Raw genomic sequence first — 16,101 nt, 5'->3', positions numbered from 1 at the left:
GCACTGATCTGAATTTTACAAAATTAGCTAAATGAGATGATATTATACAGCAGAATTAGGAAATGGTTCTTTTGTCTCTGGATTAGTTTAATGACATCTCTGATATCTCTGTCCTTGATATTTAACAAGGATATATTTTTGTGTAAAAGAAAAAATCAACAATATAATCAAGCTTACTAGGCTCCTAATTGAAGCACTTTTTCCTGTCACATTCTTCAATTATTCAGAGTCATAAAGCTTAAATTAGGAGAACAAGTACCTAGATTTATGTCCAAATTTGGCTAAGAAAAATGTACTTCAGAAGTATTTTCAAATCAGTTTAACTACTTACTTACATAATAACATGTATGTATAAGGCATCTGCCACAAATCTGATTTTGGTCTGATTTGTACTGAAGGAAAATGAGAAAATAAAAAAGTAGCAAGAAGCATACTCTAGAAATAGAGGCTCATTAAAAAGATGCATTTCAACCTAAATTTAGTGTTTGTTAAGACAGTGTTAATTAACCTAATTACAGAATTAATTTATATTTTTATGTAAAAATAGTCTTCCTTTCCTTTCCTTTCCTTTCCTTTCCTTTCCTTTCCTTTCCTTTCCTTTCCTTTCCTTTCCTTTCCTTTCCTTTCCTTTCCTTTCCTTTCCTTTCCTTTCCTTTCCTTTCCTTTCCTTTCCTTTCCTTTCCTTTCCTTTCCTTTCCTTTCCTTTCCTTTCCTTTCCTTTCCTTTCCTTTCCTTTCCTTTCCTTTCCTTTCCTTTCCTTTCCTTTCCTTTCCTTTCCTTTCCTTTCCTTTCCTTCTTTCCTTTCCTTTCCTTTCCTTCCCTTCCCTTCCCTTCCCTTCCCTTCCCTTCCCTTCCCTTCCCTTCCCTTCCCTTCCCTTCCCTTCCCTTCCCTTCCCTTCCCTTCCCTTCCCTTCCCTTCCCTTCCCTTCCCTTCCCTTCCCTTCCCTTCCTTCCCCTCCCACTGCCCCTCCCCCCCTCCCCCTCCCCCTCCATCCCCTTCCCACTTCCCCTCCCCTTCCCTTTTCTCACATTCATGTGGGAAAATGTTTATTTTGACAGTATCTCCTTTGCAAAGGTTTATCTAATGCTAGCAAAGTAATACCTAGGAAATAAGTTTAAGTTGCCATACATAGATACCTTATTTCTCAACAGACAGAAATGTGTACAAAAATAAAATAAAGACTATATATATATATATATATATACACACAGATATATATAAAAAAACCAAATCAGATATATATAATTTAACAGTGTGTTTCTTCACATATATATAGATGATTATGATCTCGAATTTTGCCTTTATTCCATAATTTCTTAATAAAGTCAATATTTTTATTTCAATATATTCCGAGGCTGCGCTCCAGGGAGCCAGGATATGTATTTATCACAAGTCAGAAGATCAGACATTTGCTGTAAGGTAGAAAATGATCAGGAAAACCAATTATTTTAGACTTTTTTAACTATCATAAAAAATAAAATTAAATCCAACCTGAGTAGTTTTGTTTCTTTCTGCTGTAGATGAGTTAATGGTCAGGCATATAACAATAACACAAAAATTTTACAATTGCGCAGAGTAGAAATAAATATTTTTCAGCTCAGTTTCATAATATTCTGCCTGTTCTTCTCATTTTGACTACCTTTTCTGAGAGAATTTGTAGAAATTACTAATCAAAATTTGATTTTATGTCAAACAGCTGACTGAGTTTTCCAAATAGAGACTTAAGTTGTTTTAGACTGACAGCAGGTTCATGTTTGGGGCATATAAATATATCGGAAAATGTGACTATGTCAAAAGTGGTGCTGTCTCAGCATGTTGCCTGTAAATCAATTCAACAAAATATTTTGATCAAGTATCATAAATATTTAGGTGTGAGAATAAAAAGATAGTAAATGATTGTGACCATGGGATGCTTTATGAATATTTTATTATCACCATCCATCATCACCTTTTGGGAACAAATACTTTTTTTAGGTAGCAAAATTAAGAGCTACATAATGAAAAAGATTAATGCTGAAAGTAAGGTAATTCCAAATATTTTAAAACTGGTCTCATCAAGTGGTACAATCAAATTTAAAAAGTTCATTTCAATCCTCTGAGGAGTTTTTATACATTAGATTGTCCTGCTAAAATTAAATGTATGGCAGGAAAAAACTGCCAATTTTTGAGGAAATAAAATTATGTGAGATAGCATTCTTCAGAGGAGTAGCTTGGGTGGATGAAAAGATGGATGAGTTCCATGCCATGCTGAAGATGGTTGCAAATTTATAAAGATATGCTGTCTGGTCTTTGTGTGCCATAAAGTCTGTCTAAATAACAATATCCTCTGAGGGAGAGAATCTGCTGTTCTGGCTGCCCATGTATTGTTGAATTTGGACTATCTCCATTTGCAAATGTTGACTTTTCATCTGTGCCCAAAGAATCAAATCTGTATGAGAGATGTGTAAAGCTTTTAATCTTTATTTATTTGTTAACAAATGGGGGTTTTTTGTCAAATCCTGTTTGCATTTCTTTTCTCCTGCTCTTCCTGCAAGGTGACTGTCTGCATCCACAATGTGACACTTCAGCTAAGAATACAAATTGCAGTCATTTGTGTGTCTTTGTTTGTTTGTTTGTTTACTTGTTTGTTTGTTTTTAATGACAGAATGCATTAAGTCAGAATAAAAATCCGAGGTATTATTTTGCATCTTCTGTATTTCTAAATGGTATGCTAGAATTAAGTATATTTGTCAGTGAAAGTTTATACAAAGTACAGGTTTATGTTAATGGTTACTGATCCATAGATTTTTAAGACCAGAAATAACCACCGTATTATCCAGTGAACCTATTTTTTTTTTTTTTTTTTAACTATAAATTGTAATGTCTCACCCAGTTAAGTTGAAAAAAAAAAAAAAGGTATGGCATAGAGATACAAACATAGGCAATATGCAATCCAGGATAAGTAATAGCACTGGATGTGTATTACCAATGAAGAGCAAGGAATCATTCAGGTTTGAGCTGCTCAGTTTTAGCTCAGCACTATTCCAGACCATGGTGCTTTGTAGCACCTCCTGTGGCATCTTCCCACGCCTTGGTTACAAGGACTGTGCTCTTGTGATTTCAGAGTGTAGCAACTTGCTTGCAGAATGGTCACAAGCTTCATGTTGGTTAACACGTCTATTTGTTCTCAAAGACCAGGCAGCACTGAGTAAACTTGACTACAGGTGTCTTACAAGCTTAACAGATACAGGAATTTTGTGTCGACTTCCTGACCATGCACACATGGTTTATATATATGTATGTCAATGCAGAAAAAGCAGTTGGAAATAGGAACAGAAAGTTAGGTCAGATAAAAATAGCATCGTTACAGGAGAGCCATTACTGATGGAGGTGTACCTTGGAAATCATAATGGTATTGAATTTCCAGGAAATATACCAGAAAAAAAGAAAATATAACAAATTGAGTGACATTCCTTTTAATTATAGCTTTTATAGTAGAGCAGCTGTAAGAGAAAGGAACTTGAGACAAGAAATGCAGAGAACTTTCTCCTTCTACTTTGTATACTTTCGTAGCTCTGAAAAGATATAGATATGAAAAAACTTCAGATACCAGACAACTGGGTAGAAACAACATTTCAAGTACTTGAATATTGTGACTTCCAAAATTTAGCCTCCCATGGAATCAAAATCATGCAAAGTTTTTATACAGTCATATGCATTATATGGAACCCATCTGCATCACTTAAATACTTCACAGAATAGTGTAGAAAATCTTACAGTGTGAGGTTTTCCCACCTTCTCAGAAAATACTTTTGTTCCTGCATTTCTGTATCTTGTATCCACCCACACACCTTAACTTCCCCTGTTTCCTGACCCTCCTCTCATAGTGCTTATTAAGGATTCTGGTAGCTTATTTCTGCTAAGTAATGCAGAGACAAGCTAACCTTACAGTATTATTTAATTCAGCCTTGACAAAAAAAGAAGTTTGGGCCAAAATAGAGAACAGAGAGTGTAGAGAGGATGGAACACCAGGGAAGTAAGAGAAGCAACAGGGTAGATGGTAGTGAAAAGTACAAAAACTGGCAGTAGTGACAGGAGGAATCCAGGGACCTTTGAACAAGGTAATTTCAAAATGGAATGTGAATTGGCTGTGCCAGGTAGAATGACCATGGAGTAAGTCAGCAAAATACGTATTTTAAATAGACATTATATGTTCTTGTTAATTAACAATACCAAGGAAGCACATCCGACAGCATTTGTGTGGCTTTTTGGTCTTGGATTATTTTTATAACAGACTAGAAATAAAGAACAGTCTTCCCCATTTATTTGTCTGATAATTATGGGCAAAAAAAAAAGTCAAAAGAATCTTCTTCATTATAAACTTTTTTCCTGCTTTTTTATTTAATATATGAGTAGTCTTAAAACCTTTATGAAATGAAATAATGTAATTTCAGTTCCAATATATGTGGGGAAGGCTGTAAAATTATGAGGTCTTTGAGAAGGTCATTGAGTAAAGAAGCCCATGAAAGTTCAGAGACTACAACAACTAAAAAAAACCAGCCCATCCCCCAACCCCCCCCCCACCAAAAACAAACAAACAAACAACCAAAAACCCACTTTCTGCATTTGAGAATAAGTAAAGCTGAAAATGTTGCTATTGTTTTCTTTTTAGGATGTTTTAAGATACAATATGAAAAGTTAAATAAATATGATTGTCTGAAACACAACTGTGGCCCTGTTCAAATCCACTGTACTTAATGTTAGCACCCTCAGGCAAAGAGCACCTATTAATGTCACTTGAGACCAAAAAGTCTCACCGAGTGGAAATTATCTTGTGACCTCAACTTTTTCAGAACTGAAGAATGAATTTTCTGGCTGTTAGCAAGACAGTTTTAAAGAAGCAGGTGAAAAGCAGCTGGTCATCACACCAGAAGCTGGTTGCTAATTGCAGCAGTAAGTTAATCAATGAAATAGCTGTTTAGCTTCTGGGTATAATAAAAAGAGATAAAAGACCACACAGAAATTCCAGCATTAGGGTATGACCAGCTCTTGAGTGGCATACATTATTTTCCTTCTTACACCTGTCTACTTTTGAGTGGGCAAGTCATGCATCTGCTTGACAGCTATTAACAGAATAAAATAACAACAAAAAAGCATTTTTGGGTAAGATCTGATATAAATATTTACAAAGACAATTTAAGGGAGTGTTTGTTATGCACTTTTGTGTTTGCTTTCAAAACATTTAACTCCAGAGACAGATGGCTTGTACAGTTTTATCAGCACTTGTGTCATTATATATTCAAGCAGCCAAGACTGATAACCAGCCGCATGGATTATGAATTGTTCAGAGAACAAATACTTTTGGAAAAAAAAATCCCCCACATATCAATAAAGTACTTCAGTATGGAAAAGCTTGATACAGAAATTGCAGTGACATTTTTTGTGAAGAGAAAGGAAACAAATTAATGCAATTATAAAATTAAAGCAGCAGGAACAGGTTTTTAAGTGGTGTCATTGTATGTGGTAATGAAACAACTTTAGAAAATTGTGTGGAAACTATTGTTCAGCAGTGGTGGAGGAGAAAGATAATTACCATTAAGGTAACATTATGGCTTTCTCAATACATAGCAGCCAACTCTTCAGTCATGCTATCCCCAGAAGATCTCTCTCCTATCATATTGCTCATGATCATTATACTTTATGCTGTTAAATAGCAACCTGAATAATAAAGAGTCTTGGAAAAGAATAAATTTTATGATTGAGAACATAATAAAACAGAAAGTCAAAAAACCTAATTGTCAAAACATTGTTTGGTGGGGGATTTTTTTGTTGTTGTTTTTGAGGGGTTTTTTTGTAGGTGAGATCCCTTCTTTTTCCTTTTAATCTTTTTCTTGTATCTCACAGTAGGAAATTTGTAGAATCCCCTAAATCATGATCCTCACCATTATTAGCAACTACATTTATCAAACAATTGTGGTGTTACCTAAGGGTCTTATCTGGAGATAGCTATGGCAGGCACCACACACATTATGAATGAAACTGCCTTTTTCCTCAATAAAGAAGCATGGCCATTCCCTGCAGAAGCTGAAGACTAAAAATATATTATTCTAACAATCTGCATATCTAAAAAAAATCACTTTGTTGATTTTTTTTTCTCTTGTTATGGCTCAACCAAGAGTGATTAAAATAATAATTCTTAGTAATATATTAGATGAAGTCTTGCAAGGCATTTTGTAAACTTAAACCTCACAATATTTTAGTAAGGCAAGTAAATAGTACCTGTGTTTTACAGATTAGAAAGCATGAGACAGAGTACTGGAATATGTGCATACACATTTGAGTAGGAGTCTGAACCTCTTCTCAATTCTGGACATTCTTACATACAGGCATATGTAGAGGTGTGTGCAGACTCTAACATATCTCACAGCTGTTTGAACAGTTACACAGCTAAAACAAGTGTCTTTCTGTTGTTCCCTGAGATTCCCAGTCCTCTCTTGAGAGTGTCTTACTCTGCCTACAGGTGTCACTTGGTGTCACCAACATGCATATCAAACCTGTAACTGTCTGCTATAAGGACTGCATAGTCCTGCCTTTGATTGAGATCTCTGCATAGGGAAGGTTGACTGGGGGAAGACTTGCATACAATTAATTTACAGGTCTAAGTTGGACAGTGTTATTTTGTTAAACTGGAAAAACCCAAGGAGCAATTCTTGCACAGTCAATCATCTAAGCATTGTTACCCCATTTCTTCTGCTGCTCACGCTAGCAGCAGATATCTGAATATTCCAGTGCTCTCCAGAAAGTCTATCACCTGAGAGATGGCTAAAGCAAATGATGCTAAAAATTCATTCTGAGTTGAACAGCATTAACTGCCTAGCACTGTTACTAAGGAAAGCAAAACACATGAAGAAATCTTCCAAAGAGTTTGACAAGTAGCTTATAGGGCCACACACGTATTTATTCTTAAGTAAAACTAGTTTATAGCTCATTTAAATTTTAAATTGAAATTATAGTCTTATCTATTGAAATTTATTTAACTAAACAGAAAAAGTAACGTATCCCCTTCAGAACTATTGTACTGAAGGCTCTCCTGTTATCCTTTTATTCCACTGTAGATTGGAAGTGCAGCACTCATGCATCATCCTTATTAAAAAGTGTTGTGTGGCAAAAATTTTAATTACCATTTTGAAAGTTTTGATGTCTCCAAAACCTTTCTTTCTTGGTCAGTAATATAGTAGTTTACTTGGAGAATAGCAGACTGAAAATAGTTCTTCCACTTCTCTCTATTTTTCTCTGAAATGGGAAAAAACTCATTAAAATTAAGCTTAATTGTCAACCAAAAAAAAAAAATAAAGTCCACATTTAACCCTGAAGATTAGCTTTTGGAAAAGTGAACAGCATACTGTGAGTCTATTTTTTACTTACAATTGTTTCAGTTTGGGTTTATTTCTCTCTAAGTACCTGCCTCAGTTTGGTTGCAACTTCATAATAAAGGATTCAAAGAAGACTTTTATAGAAAAAAAATAAAACAAACCTCTCTTTCAGGTCACATTTTAGAATTGTGGTTCATGGTTCTCTGCTAAGATCCTACTTTAAAGTTGCTTTTTTGTTTTCTCCTAATGGTTTTGGTTTATTTATTTCCCCTTGTATTTATCTAAATGGAAAGTAGCATTGATTCTATACATTTTTCATGTTCTTGTTTTCAGCAATAGAACACTTTCTTATGTGGGGAATTCAGCAGTAACTTTTATTATAGCTAATTATAATTTATTATATCTTATTATATTCTGTCACATCAACAGAGTACCATATACTCTCTAGATATTCAAAAAGAGGTGTTGCTCAGAGATAAGAAGATCAGCTAATTACTAACGTAACATATAGAAATATACCTGATGGTATTTTTTGTATCAGTGTTTAAAAGCACTGGGAAATGAAGTTAAAATAGAGTTAATTTCAGTATTCAGAAAAAGACATTAGTAAGGGTAATTTATCATATGTGCAATAGAGTACAATAGAACAAAATATTCCTGGGCATTTAAACACAGAAATCTTTGTTTGAATGTCTTCACTTTTCACTTTGAATCTCAATTAGCTTATCATAAAGATACACTTTTTTTTCCTGATACACCACTGACATTTTTCTTCTGATTAGTAACTTTGTTATTCATGCCTACTTGCTAATGTTCTTTCTCAAAAATCAATCTATAATTTCCTTCCTGTCACTGGGCTGGTTAATCAAGGAAATATGTCTCCTTAACTCTTCAAATGTTTTCAGTACCAGCCAGTTGATTTACTCTGAAGTCAGGAAAAGACATCTCAAAATTCTTGCACATAATTACAACACAGCAATGACTCCCAGTAAAGCATATTCTAGATATTAAGAAATATTTAAGAAAAATACACAAAGTAATTTCTCTACCTTTTCCTGGCTTGTCCTTCCTTGTACATCCAGCCTGAGCAGATTAGCAAATTAAGTAATTTAAAAATGAAGTGAGACTGAGAGGAATTTTGTGTTGCTGTGGGCATGGGTGACTTGTCTGCTTGATTGCAAGAGGCCTGCAGCTGGCCAGCTGTGCTCTCAGTGGTGTGTGAAAAATTATGTAGATATTTAATATGCATAAGACTTCAGCAATCTTAATTTCTGTCTCCTGTGGTCTTGTATTTCTAGCTCACAAAGAATTATGAGAACAGCTCTTTTTAAAGTGCCAGATTTACATAAATCTTTTTGTCCCCTTGATTTTTATGGTTGTATAGCGTCTGAGATGTGTTTAATGATCAGAAGAGTTACAGATTTTATTCTCTTTCCTGATGCAATGTTTTGAACTGTTTCCTGGTTTCATATTAAATAAAGTTTAACTTATCTCTTAGTTGTTGAGAGTATATATTGGAGTGTGCATCCACTGGGTAGATACCTAGAACTATGCATCAGGCTGTGTTTGTAAAACAGTAGACATTAGAATAATCCTGTGTCCAGAGCATTCCTTTGGGGAATCATGTTTTTGAATGGTACAGATGTTTCTCAGTTTGCAGTAGTCTGTTAATTCACTGAGGTTCTTCAGCAGTAAAGTGAGTTGAAAGCAGAGCAGAATACATCCATATAAGGCCCTTATAAGCATTAATTTTCAGAATCTGGAAGGGTAGGTTTACTTCCTCAGACATTTTCTCTTACCTAGCCCTATTTCCTTGGTATGACTTCCAATAAAAATAAATAGTTAAGTTTATTCATACTAGAATCCAAGACCAATAGCACAGGGGTAATTGAACTGTTCTTCCACTTCTGGAAACTAGGCAGGTAGCATATACAGGGACTATATGCCCTACAAAGCAACTACTCTCTAACAGAATGAAAATGTATGTAGAATTTACCAGCATAATATTTGATTGAAGGACCATTATTAATTTTTCCCTGAGGTCTATGTATAAGTTTAATGACAAATATCACAATCTAATATTTGTCTTTTTCTTTTCCCCTTTCTCCCCCTTTCTTCTTTCTCTATTTTTCTTCTACAGATGGGCCTCTTGGTCCACGAGGATTAGCTGAAGCTACAGAGATGTGTACTCAAGAATGCCTGGTTTTGGGTCACTCAGACAACTGTTGGATGCCTCCTAGCTTGGGCCCATACCAACAGCCAAAGTCTCCTCTCTCCACCTTTGCATCTCAGAAAGAATGGGTTAAGAAGGAAAAACTAGTTAATGGACACACGTTGACCAGGACCTGGAAAGAAGATAACAACAGAAACCAGTTCAGTGATCGAAAGCAGTATGGTTCCAGTGAGGGCCATTTCAACACTGGCAACCACATGACTGACATTCCTCTGGCTAACTTGAAGTCTTATAAACAGGCCCCAGGATCTGTGGAGAGTCCAAAGGAGCACCAGCTATAAGAAATGGTTACTTTGGACCAATGACTTTAGCTTAACTAGACTTGCTAATACTATGTGTGTGTCAGAGCTTTATGTACTGGGTAGACCTCTAGAACTATGCTTCACCTAACAGGGATATGCATATCTTTATATTAGCACCAAGGAAGGTATGATGTCCTGCAACTGTCCAAGACTGTTTCTACTAGTTGTGTTGTTTTGTTAAATAGACATGATTAAAATCTGCAGAGATCTCTCCAGTTTGAAAATATCCTTTTTGTTTCTTTGTTTTTTGACCCTGGACTGCTGCTATGAACAACAGAAGATGCATTTGGAGAGTGAGAAAGTGTGAAAGCTCAGTGGATTGCAAAGATTGAGAAGCATATCCAGTTAGAAAATTGTGCTTTTGTTGTCATTGATCTATGCTGGGACCGTTATACTTGAGATCATATTGCAAACAATTGAAGCTGTAAACATTAAACCTATTGTGCTATTAACAATGTTAGTGGACACTTGTAAGTCAGTCAGAGTTCAAATCTTGTAAATAGCAACAATTATTACTTACAATTTTTGTGTACTTATAATGTTCACTTAAAGAGATACTGTAGCATATTTCTGTGTTTCACAGTTCTATTTAATTTCTTTCATTTGTTTTCTTGTTGTTTTGCTTTTATTTTCAGTGATGGTGTTTCTGTGTTAGTAGTCTGTCTCACACACAGTGTTCCGAGAAACTGAAGCCAGTTGTATGAAAAGTGAAAAGAATGATGGGGTAAGAAGAAAGGTTGATTGTAGAAAAGGAAAAAAAAACCACCTTTTTTTCTATGTAGTAGCAAATGATGCCAGTATTCAGTTAAAATGTCTTTTCTTTTTGTAAATTTTATTTAATAGTAAGAAATGAAAGAACTTGTGTAAGGGCTTAAAAAACTTAGCAATTTTTTGTTTAATTTCCATTATATTTCATAAAACAGGGAAATTGCAAAATAGAAGATATTTAAGGGTGTGGTGGTGGGTGAAGGAGAAAGCTAATTGTTTGGGATCCTTAATTAAATTAGCTGTAGTCTGTCATTTAATGAGTTGTAGCTGATGTTGATCCCAGCTGAAATATGTGGAGGAAATTCTACAGGAGCAAAATATAATAATGTTTTTCCAGTTGGGCAGATGTGTGTCTATACCTGAGACAGTTTGTATTGCTGAAGCAAAAGCATTTGTGTTGATCTTCATCTGCGTTAACGTTGTAGTAACACGAGTGTTTTTAGACCATAGCCACAGAATATTTAATGTGTTGTGCCTTCATGATGTAACAGAGCATTCTCCTGGTAGGCTAGTTGGGGGAAGTAAAGGGTTAAATCTCTAATTATTGCTGTTTAACTGTTTGTTATCATAGTTGGTCAATGCCTGGGAGGTACCAGTATCATGTCACCTCAGTCAAATCAGCAGAGTGACTCCTAATGTCAGTAAGATCTAAGTTGCACGCAAAGCGAATCCAAATCCAAAACATTTTAGATGGTTTTTGTTAAGGCATGAAAGATAATTTACACAAATAAATAGCATGCAAAAAAAAAAAAGTCCTTACAGGAAAAAAGCAAGTTACTTATGCCACAGTGAAATATCAGTTCTAAAGTAACAAATTTAGCTAATCTGAGGGTGATTTTATTTTTTACCAAAAAAAAGAATGTTTTTGTTAATTTCTTTATTCTTTTGTATATAGCAGTTCAAATTTATTTTTTCCTCCACAGTATAAAAGGCTTAAAATGGTTTAGGGTGCATTGCTTATTGCAGTACTTATGTCAGTTTGTGAGGGGTGTTTGATGACTTTGACAGAATAAATATCTAACCAGTTATCCTTGTTACTGCTTTGCCAGTTCAACATTATTTAGTTATTCAGCTTTTGCAATAAATGTTCTGAATTCCTGATTGTGTTGTGTTAGTTCTTGGGCAGATGCCTAAGGGACTTTATTCCTGTTAATTTCTCTTTCTTTCTGTTATTGTTGTTTAGTTTGTTTCTTTGCTTCATTCTGAATTTCCAGTTATTTTTCTAAGCATACCATGGTCCATTATGTTCATATCTATATGTGTGAGACTGGAGTATACAGCAAATGATAAATCCTGAGGACTATATTCTGCCATTCCTATGTAAGTAGGAACTTATTCAAAATTAGTTATTTGAATTGGGTAAATTTTTACTTACTCAGCACAAGGATGACAGAATCTGGCCCACATTTGTTAGGCCTACATAGACACATGGAATAAACATCCTTGCATGAATCTTTGTAAAAGTACAGGGGTAGCATATAGGAAACATAGCTCTCAGCCACATTTTGGGCTTTCTTTTGAGAGTAGAATAAAATAATATCAAAAGGAAGTAAATTCTTTCCTGTAAGGAAAATTGGAGTAGTTAATAATTGTTGTTTCAGCACAGAGAGAAAAAAAGAAAAAAAGCTGAACAACCTTGAAAAATACATATCAATAAGTACCTATTTTTGAACATGCTGAGTTTTAAAGCAGAGATACACTGAGTTTGATATTAAAAACAGAAATACAATTGTTTGAAACCCAAATAACAACTAGTCTAAATTGCAAATTCCTCTTTAAATGGGATATATTTGAATATGTTTCTATCACAGGTGGAAAATAAAAGATGTGACTGTTGCTGCAGAAAGAGAACTATAATCTGTTCCAGCCTTCAATACGTTGTCCTATTATCAATATATGCAGGAGAAGCTAAAAGAAATTTGGTTTAAATTGCTAGTAGGTGAAAATTTTCTTATCCAATTTTCTCAAATTCTGTGTAATCTTACATACAATTAGGATTGTGCGTAATCATTATTTTAAACTCTTATTCAGATTGGAAACAGATATTGAAAGAAAAAGACAGGAGAAAAAGAAAGCCAAGAAAGAGAGAAAGAAGAAAAAGAGGGAAGGAAGGAAGGAAGGAAGGAAGGAAGGAAGGAAGGAAGGAAGGAAGGAAGGAAGGAAGGAAGGAAGGAAGGAAGGAAGGAAGGAAGGAAGGAAGGAAGGAAGGAAGGAAGGAAGGAAGGAGGGAAGGAAGGAAGGAAGGAAGGAAGGAAGGAAGGAAGGAAGGAAGGAAGGAAGGAAGGAAGGAAGGAAGGAAGGAAGGAAGGAAGGAAGGAAGGAAGGAAGGAAGGAAGGAAGGAAGGAAGGAAGGAAGGAAGGAAGGAAGGAAGGAAGGAAGGAAGGAAGGAAGGAAGGAAGGAAGGAAGGAAGGAAATATCTGCAGCACTGAGAACTGCATCTTAATTCCATTTAAGCTAAATTAATGTTTCCCAGATATTTCCACAGAATTTTAATTTGACCCTAAACATGCATTTAATTCATTCACAAACATTTGGTTTGCTCAGTCAGTAGTAGTACTACAGTTGTCTAAAAGTCAGAAATAAAGAGGGGGAAAAAAAAGTAAGAAAAAACCCTTCAGGAATTTTGTGATATCTCAGATGAGGACCTTTAAAAAAAATTAAAGTCACACTGCACCCAATGAGATGACAGCTGAGTATTAGTGACTATTCAATTTTACTATCTTTGAGGATAAATATTGCTTAAAATTGTTCATAAGCTGTTGTGATGCAAATGCCTCTCTGATGTCAGTTCTGGGGTTTTTTTGTTGGTTTCAGACTGAGTGACCTTTATTTATTAATTTCATAATGCACACACTTAAAAGACTGCTAAAAATTTTTGCCAAATATTTATTTCGTAGTCCTCTATTTTTACTCTCATTGACCAAAACTCTTAGTCCAAATAGAAAATGGAAAATATGCAAAGATGTAATTACTTGTTCCTACTACTTATGCTGTGCCAACTCTTACTAAAGATAGAGCAGTCAGGACCACTTAAAAAACCTCAAGAAAATTCAGACTTGAACTGTGAAACATTTTCTAGTGGTTTAAATAGTGATGTACTAGAACAGATTGCCTAGAGGTGGGCTTGGTGTTTTGAAGAACAGAAAGGAAAAATAGCTAACAAAAATACATGATTTTTTGACAGAGGCAACAGACTGATGAGATTCCTTCTTGATATCCTTTACAGATGATGTGACTTGAAGAGAAAGAATGATGATGGTATAACTGAGCCCCACAGCATGATGAGGTCATAGGAAAGAAAAATTTCATACTGTATTTTCCTAGAGAAATAGGTAAAGAAATTGCCTACTCAATGCCCCTTATTGGAGTTCACCTGGAACTCTGTTGACCACTACTTGAAGGCTGACAAAGAAATAAATGGAGCAGAATTAGGAGTATGCAGTATATATCAATTTTAACACATAGATAGGAAGAAAATGATATTCACGTTCCTTGCTTAATGTGATTATTACCTTAGCAAGTTATTATTAAGATACAAGATCAGAAGGAATCTTAAAAACTTTATCATGGTATACATTAAAATAATGGAGAAACTTAGGAAACTTTGGATACATAAATGGTATAAATGAAGGAGATGTATATCTGTGGTAAAGAGTTGAGATCATAAAGACCAATCTAGCTGACATGAGAAAACAAAGAAATAGGGAAAAGAAGATTGCAGTATTGATCAGAAGTTGAATCTTGAGACGTTTTAAGCAAAGGGAGGCATTTGGTGCTTTAATGAAAGAGAAGATACAGTGAAAATCATGAAAAATGGCAGTAGGGAATATCAGAGGGCACAGGCCACTGACTCATAACATGCCAAAAGATGCAGTAATACAGCCTTAGGCAATACCTCAAAATACATTACAAAAGAATGCTACTGGCATGAGAGCACAGTAATGGAGTCATATCCAATTCAGATAGAAGGACAAGTTTTAATTCCCCATGACCACACACTATTTACCTGATTCAGATTATAAAGCATTTTATGGTATCTATTCTGCCATAAGAATAAACAAGTAAGCAGTACAGAACATGTCCTCATGTGAGCCAGTTCAGACTGTAGAAGCAACTAAGCACTCACAGCTCCTTTTTTTTCCCCCCATTAAATGCACTTCTTCTGCAGAGCTGTGTTCCAAAGTCTTGACTTTAATTAATTAATATGCCAGTAATCTTTTCTGTTGTGATGAAAAACTTCCAAAAGGGGATCAGCTCTAGAGCACAGAAAGGCATTTTAATATACAGAAAACATGATACAGCATAACCCAGAGGTATGAATCAGCTCAGTATATCATGGACAGTTGAGCTGTAACTCAATTAACATCAGTTTTATTAACTAGCCCTGCTCACCACCTTAGTGGACTCATCCATCAAATATAATTAGCCCCTAATCTGAAACCACCTCTGAGTTTTCCTCTTGTTCCAAAAAGAGACTCTCATTGATAGGTGCTTATGTGTAAAATGATGAGATACCCTTTCTTTACACATTGTTTGAGTTTCAGTTTGAGTTCTTTGAGAGATAACACAGTTGCTTATGTTATGAAATGCTTTAATAGTATATATATATATATAAATGTTGAGAGACCATTCTATACTTTATTTTCAACCAGTTGAGTTGAAAGTAAGATCATAACATAGAGGGCTAGGTTCTGATCCTTCAGGCCTTATTGAACCTCTTACAAACTAAAATGTCAGGACTCATCCAATAATTAGTAACAGAAATGGCAAGTCCTTTAGTATGCAGTAGTCAATAGAGAAGTATATATCGCTTAGAAGAGGCACATGTGCTGCTTCCAGATTTTTAAAGCACAATGCAGTTTACATACAAGCTGAAATAAATGCCAATAAATGAAGGGGGGGGGGGGGGGGGGGGGGTGGGGAGGGAGCAGAGTTTGGTTTTGTTGTTGGTTGTGGGTTTGTTTGTTTTGTTAGTTTTGGTTTGGTTTTGGTTGGTTGTTTTTTTTTTTTTAATTTTACATTGATGCAGACACATCACTTTTCTGGACGGTAATAGAACTTATCTGCCGATATGTGCCCACATCCTGCCAAATAATCTGCAGCTCTTTTGAGATATTGAATGCACTTAATTTCTTTAGAACAGAGCAGTAAGTCTCTCCTTGTAGGAATAGCTCAGAATTTCACAGAACTGGGTCAGCAAAGAGAGGAATATCACAGATAGGAGTGTCATATGCTATGTTTTGAAGCAAGAATTCTTTCTCTAACTGCAGCATCTCATGTTTCTTATCACAGGTCTTAGTTTATACTGCTACCTAACTGTACATTAGCAAAAATGAGGATGTGTCTAGATCAGATGTTTTGAGATGTTAGATCAGAAAGTATCTGGAAATTCTCACTGTATATTATGAAAAGAAAGGACTTAAAGAAAGTAATGTCCCTCATT

At 35.1% G+C, this 16,101-nt stretch overlaps 1 protein-coding gene across 4 annotated transcripts in view; it reads left to right on the top strand.

Annotated features, from left to right (window-relative positions):
- PCDH9 (protocadherin 9) overlaps window positions 1-12,726 on the top strand; it is an 836,069-nt gene extending 823,343 nt beyond the window's left edge. For all 4 annotated transcript variants that reach the window (XM_033052274.1, XM_033052272.1, XM_033052273.1 and 1 more), the window contains one exon: window positions 9,494-12,726. In XM_033052274.1, the coding sequence (XP_032908165.1) occupies window positions 9,494-9,867 (374 nt within the window). In that variant the 3' untranslated portion in view covers window positions 9,868-12,726. The remainder of the gene's footprint in view (window positions 1-9,493) is intronic.
- The last annotated feature ends 3,375 nt before the right edge of the window (window positions 12,727-16,101 follow it).

The sequence above is a fragment of the Catharus ustulatus genome, chromosome 2 (assembly GCF_009819885.2).
Source record: "Catharus ustulatus isolate bCatUst1 chromosome 2, bCatUst1.pri.v2, whole genome shotgun sequence".
NCBI classification, from domain to species: Eukaryota; Metazoa; Chordata; class Aves; order Passeriformes; family Turdidae; genus Catharus; species Catharus ustulatus.
Note: the sequence above shows the minus strand (reverse complement) of the source record. Positions and strands in the feature narration are given on the sequence as shown.